General features: G+C 40.6%; 1 protein-coding gene across 1 annotated transcript; it reads right to left on the bottom strand.

The window, feature by feature from the left end:
- Positions 1-3,192: 3,192 nt before the first annotated feature.
- On the bottom strand, positions 3,193-5,379 carry DEFB129 (defensin beta 129). The gene is made up of 2 exons (XM_073238093.1): positions 5,322-5,379; positions 3,193-3,659 (listed from the first exon to the last, which is right to left on the bottom strand). Exons 1-2 carry the CDS (start codon positions 5,377-5,379, stop codon positions 3,193-3,195), a joined length of 525 nt encoding a protein of 174 aa, XP_073094194.1.
- Positions 5,380-6,377: the final 998 nt, after the last annotated feature.

Here is a 6,377-nt window from a genome sequence, read left to right as displayed (position 1 = left end):
CTTCAACATAAGAATCTTTGAAGGATACAATTCAGTCTCTAACATGGCCAGTGGCTCATTTAGTGTGTTGTCAAAGGAAGGTGATATCACCTGTCTTCCAAGGGAGCAGGATGGGCCAGAGCAGTGATTAGAGATCAGGGAAGCCAGCAATGATGCTGTTTCTTGTTCAAGTTTTTATCCATTCAATTGGGTATAGACTGGAGCCTAGACAAGCAGTGTCTGCTGCTGTGCACCTCCCTTGTCCCCAGGACCTTCTGTATTCCTTCCTACTTTCAGAGCCTCGGCTATTGATAGTTGGCTTTACTTTTAAAAATGAGTATTTTTTTCTGGACATTATCTCCAGCACCCAACTTTATCTAGAGTTTTATTTGGTGTCCTTCTCTCCATCATTGTAGGTTATTTACAGGTTGACTTAATTTATATATACTCATAACAGTGTTAAACTTCACAGTTTTTACAAGTGACAGTTCGTGTTCATAAACAATATTTTCAGAGTAGTTCTGGACTTGATATCATGCCATTTATAAGTGATGTAGATGGTAATAATATGTTGGGATGCCCCCTCATAATCCTCTTTTTCTCATCAGCCCTGTTCTCTTTTCCTCCACTGCCATACAGTCAGTGATGTCATCGTTATGTATGGGATTAACCTGCTACCTGGCAAAAGTAGGAAGGATTCAACTTCACACATAGTTCAGGGTAGGGCAGCAGTCTATTTGTTTATGTATGTGTCTCTGTATTGATGACTCACTGTAAAGTGCTCTATAGATACAGGGCTAGTTAGTGAAATGTTCATGGGTTTCAAATTTGATAGTCTGGGTTTGAATATTGGCTCTGGGGAGTTAGAACATTTAGAGTTCATTCAAACCCCGAAGGGCAGGGTTTGGGGCAGCATTGGATGTGCCAGAGTGAATCCTAAACCTAATCCATGGATCCTGAGTGGCAGAGTCTGGGCTGCACTAGGATGTGCTAGGGAACTCTCAGTCCTGTGGCTCAGAAAAAGGCCCCCCTTTGTCTTTAAAATGGAAGCACGATGTTTTCTCCGAGAATACTAATGAATAATTGCAAGGATGGTCAGTTCTGTCTTCTCTGCATTGAAGAATGGCCAGTTTTGCCCGGGAAATGCAGCCTTTCCTCAGGCCAGACGTGGGCTCTATTATTGCAGTGAAAGGGGAACCCAGGTAGTGGAGACTTACCGCACCTGTTATGGTGGATATGGGATTTCCCTGAGGAAGAGGGTATTTCCCAGTATCATTTATTCTGAGGAGAGATATGTGGGTCCTATGATAGGAAATAAGGATTCAAAAGGAAGCCTTAAACTTAGGTGAGAAGGAAATGTCTCTCCTTTCTGTGAGTAGGCAATGAAGAGGGCACTCCAACTGTGAGAAAAAGTAAGTTGGCCTTTCAAGAGTTTGGCAAACAGCTGTGGCAGGGAGGGAATCGAATGCCCATATGATATACCTGGGGTTCTTCAGAGAACACATATCTACCAGGAGTGGAAGTTATTCTTTGGGTGGCAACTCTATTCTGTTGTACAAAATCTTCTAGGAACATTTTTTTTTTCAGGATATATCTTCCATTTTATTTTGGATGATCCCACCTTGCTACATCTCAGTTCTAATGTCAAATGTGGATCTATATATTTTTTTATATCATTAATGTACAATTACCTGAACAACATTATGGTTCCTAGACTCCCCTATTATCAAGTCCCCCCAACATACCCCATTACAGTCACTGTCCATCAGTGTAGTAAGATGCTATAGAATCATTACTTGCAGGAACATATTTTTAAAAGTTGCATTCCAGCATCACTGTGGGGTATTGTGGGAAAATCTTTGATACTATAGTAAAGAACCAACAGGTTAAGGAAAGATGGTCTTTACATTGAAGGAGTTGATATACAGCAGAGATAAATATGTTAATAACTGGAATAGAGGTCTGTACCATTGTAATTTGGGCAATAAAAGCAAGTGTGACCTGGGATATGAGGAAGAGGATTCTTGGATATAATGTAATGTTTACCTTTCTACTTTATGAATGAATAAACAGATGCTCATATATAGATCAGTGAATTGTTTAAAGTCACACAGCTAAAAAGTGCCAGAACTATAATGCTACTCCAGGCACATCAGACCTGAATTTCTATACTCATAAATTCTATGTCACAGCCCTCAGAAATAGGGCTGCTTCCCCTAGGTTATCATAACCCCCTTTGCCTAACAGTCCTATATCTACTTGTACACTCAGGACTCTCTAACCTGGTGCTGTTCAATATCGTAGTCATCAGCCACACGGGACTATGAGCACTTGAAATGTTGTTAGTATGAATTGGAATGTGCTGTAATGGTAACATACATATGAGATTTCAAAGACTTAGTACAAAAAAATGAAAACTATCCCCAATAATTTTTATATTGATTACATGTATTGATTACATGTTGAAATGATAACATTTTAGATTTACTGCCATATGTACAATATATTATTAATATTTATTTCACCTGTTTCTTTTTACTTTTTTTTACTGTGGCTACTAGAAAATTCCAAATTACCTACATAGTTTGCATTTGGTTTTGCATTCTCTATCTATTGGAAGCACCACAATACCTTTTGCCTGTTGCTTGTTGGGAATCTTGTTGAAAATGCCATGGCCCAGAGAGAGAAGTCCTGCATCTTCTACCTTACCCTTTCCCCACATATTCTTACATTAAATGGTTCCATGGATGAGGTTATGTTCTTCTGTGGAGATGGCAGACTTCGTACCCCCCTACTCCATTTTGCATATGGGTCTGCCCCAAAAATCTATGAAGAAAGAAAATATTTCCCTTGATGTTTTCCTTCTTCTTGCCCCAAGAAAAGCACACCATGTGTGAGAACCATAAATCCTAGCTACAGAGGACTAATTTGGGCCATCCATGTGCCAAATTCAGTGCTGTAGTCACTCTTCCTAGTGCTTGCTTTCTGCTGGGTACATAAACTAAAATTCGATCCTTCTCCAGCTCTATCTTGTCTATGAGGCTCCTGTGAGAATGGAAACATTGTATAAACCATAGGCACTTAAACAGGATTTATTGAATGATAACAGAAAACAGTTCTCTGTCTTATTTTAAAGATAGCAAAGATAGAGAGGAACTTGGTGTTTTAAGGGAAAGACCCACGTCCCTACTCATCTGCTTCCTCCAGCTCCAGTCATGGTGTTGGCGGTGACTGTGATGGTGGTGCTGGTGGTGGTGGGGTATCAGTGGCTGAACCTCTCCTTTCTTTGGTGACCCTCTTGGTTGAAGTAGCAGTGTACTTAATCTTTTCTGAGATCATGGGGTTGGTGGTGTCAAAGTTCACAGTGGTGACATTTTGGATGATGGGGGTGTTGATGTTGGCAAAAGGGCTGGTGCTTTTCATTTTGGGGAGAAGAGATGTAGTATGATATTTTGTTTGTATCTCAGCTCTAGAATTCATGGTGGTTTTTAGCAGCTCTTGGGAGTCCTCTTCAAATATGTGGGACATTTCATTTTGTATGTAGGTTTTTAGCAGTTGAACCAATTTTGGTCCAATACAGCATTTTTTCTTCTTGCATTTCTGTACCTCCTTTTCATGCACAGCACAATAGTCTTTGCATTTCCCCAAACCCTTTAAACATTTTCTCAAGCCAAAGTATTCTGTACAAAGAAAAGAGAAAACCACTGGGCTAAGGTTAATGACTAGACATGATGTTAAAATTGCTGGAGGAAGAGGAATAGAGTAAGAGGGAGTTCATTATGCTAAATTTTAAGTACAGTGTTCAGGGATGTTGATGGAGGCACCTAATAGGCCCAGAGAGTCTCTGTACACCTTTGACACTCAAAATAAATCTCTCTAGTCTCTCTCATTGAGTAACTTAAAAAATCTAGGGCACATAGAGGAAAGAAGGAAAGGGAACCCGGTTATTTGCTTCAGAATAGGATTTAGACTTCCAACTTAGCATCTTAGACACATGTAGGGCAACACTATCTGCCCCTGTGATCCTAGGAAATATCTGTCATAAAAATCAAGTATAAAAATCTGTTGTGAAACTAATTAAGAAAGAATTTCAAAACAGAGTCAATAGGGCTGTCAGGAGTGCTTGCCAAACCCAGTGGTCCATAACCTCACCATCTTGACAATCACTTGACCTCTGGTTCCTGGAGCATGGTTCTTTTGTTTTCAGTCTCTCTGGACACACTGTCCTATTCATTGTTCTAGCCTTAACTGCATCTCTATCAAGATAACTCCCACACTGTTATCTACAGCCCTAAATTCCCTGCTTAGTTTAGTATCTCATCTTCACCTGCTTGATGATTTTTCCATCCCGGTGTCTCACCTTTTTTTCTGAATCAAGACAGCTCTCCCTCACTCATCTTCACAATACAACTGATTTTCCATAAGTAACAAGAGATTTATGTACCACCTAATGTTCACATACATTTCAACATTGTTTCTCACTAGACAAAACAGTAAAATTCTAGTATTTCAAGCAGCTACATTGATTAGTTCTGGTATACTGATGTGGAATCTGAGGCTCAAAGTGACTTCACCCAAGATGACACAGCCATACTGGCTTATGTCACCATCTTTCTCTTAGAGTCCCAAGATAAGAGCATTAGTAACATCTTTGTTTCTAACTTGACTCTTAACTTTCCTTTCTGTGACTTATTGCAAGTTATTCCAAATAGCTGGGTGATTCATGTATTCTGAAACAAATCTCAATGCTTCTCTCTTCTTTTCAAAAAGCGGTGGCCAATCCCCTGGTTAAGCCTTACCCCATTACTCTGGGTAATTTGGGGGTTTCTGAGGAGACAAAGGCTGAGAGAAGGGATGAAACTCTGTAAAAATCTGAAAAAGTTGGGGTTTAGAAAAATCCCTCTTTACAGGATCCTAAGATGAAATTTTTTGAGCATAATGGTAAGGACTTTCTCATTATACCAAGAGACAAACTGATAGGAATCCTTGCTCTAAGAGGTGGTTTAAATTAGAAACAGAGCAAAAATAAGGTAGATTGGGCTGACTCCCAGTCAATAGCTATGTAGAGGGAGGGAAGGCAGCTTTATATGTTGGGTAGCTCCTGAGCACACAAAAAACACCCTGCTTTCTCTGTAGCTCCCTGTGTGTCCCCATCAGATAGTCTGGGCTTGGGGCCTATAGTGATGTGAGGGGGGTGGTACATGACTGATACAATAAGTAAACTTCATCCATCTCTTTGGACATCTCAACTTTGAGCATCTCTTTGGCTTTCCATTGTCAAGGACAGCCAGATCCCTGCTTCTTCACACCAAACCCCTTGTAAGCCCAGGATTCCTCATTACCTGTGTTCACCTGGTGCTGTAGCATGAGACCGGCAAAGATAGGAAAAAGGAGCTTCATCGCTGGGTGTCAGAGAGGAAGCCTTGGGTCAGGGTTGGTGTTCTTGAGTTCCAGCCTTTATTGGCCTCTTCATGGCCTTAGGCCATGAGCAGTCAAGTGCAGCCACTGCTCACAGCAGTTGTGTTTTCTCTGATTCTGTTTGACAGCAATCTTTTTTTTTCAATTTTGTTATCATTAATCTACAATTACATGAAGAACATTATGTTTACTAGGCTCCCCCCTTCATCAAGTACCCCCCACAAACCCCATTACAGTCACTGTCCATCAGCATAGTAAGATACTATAGAATCCCTACTTGTCTTCTCTGTGTTACACAGCCCTCCCCTTTCCCCCACCCCCACATTATACAAGCTAATCATAATGCCCCCTTTCTTTCTCCCTTCCCTTATCCCTCCCTTCCCACCCATCCTCCCCAGTCCCTTTCCCTTTGGTAACTGTTCGTCCATTCTTGGGTTCTGTGATTCTGCTGCTGTTTTGTTCCTTCAGTTTTTCTTTGTTCTTATACTTCACATATGAGTGAAATCATTTGGTACTTGTCTTTCTCCACCTGGCTTATTTCATTGAGCATAATACCCTCTAGCTCCATCCATGTTGTTGCAAATGGTAGGATTTGTTTTCTTCTTATGGCTGAATGATATTCCATTGTGTATATGTACCACATCTTCTTTATCCATTCATGTACTGATGGACACTTAGGTTGCTTCCATTTCTTGGCTATTGTAAATAGTGCTGCAATAAACATAGGGATGCATATGTCTGTTTGAATCAGGGATCTTGTTTTCTTTGGGTAAATTCCTAGGAGTGGAATTCCTGGGTCAAATGGTATTTCTATTTTGAGCATTCTGAGGAACCTCCATACTGCTTTCCACAATGGTTGAACTAATTTACATTCCCACCAGCAGTGTAGGAGGGTTCCCCTTTCTCCACATCCTTGCCAACATTTGTTGTTGTTTGTCTTTTGGATGGTGGTGATCCTTACTGGTGTGAGGTGATATCTC

The sequence above is a fragment of the Manis javanica genome, chromosome 5, assembly GCF_040802235.1.
Source record: "Manis javanica isolate MJ-LG chromosome 5, MJ_LKY, whole genome shotgun sequence".
Classification (NCBI taxonomy): Eukaryota; Metazoa; Chordata; class Mammalia; order Pholidota; family Manidae; genus Manis; species Manis javanica.
The sequence above is the reverse complement of the archived record's forward strand: the minus strand, read 5'-3'. Positions and strand labels throughout refer to the sequence as shown.

Bases quoted from the DNA above. Each gene is read 5' to 3' on its own strand.
- DEFB129 (XM_073238093.1), bottom strand. From the start codon at position 5,379: ATGAAGCTCCTTTTTCCTATCTTTGCCGGTCTCATGCTACAGCACCAG. The intron at 3,660-5,321 runs GTAATGAGGAAT...TTCTTTGTACAG, and splicing joins ACAGCACCAGGTGAACACAG to AATACTTTGGCTTGAGAAAA.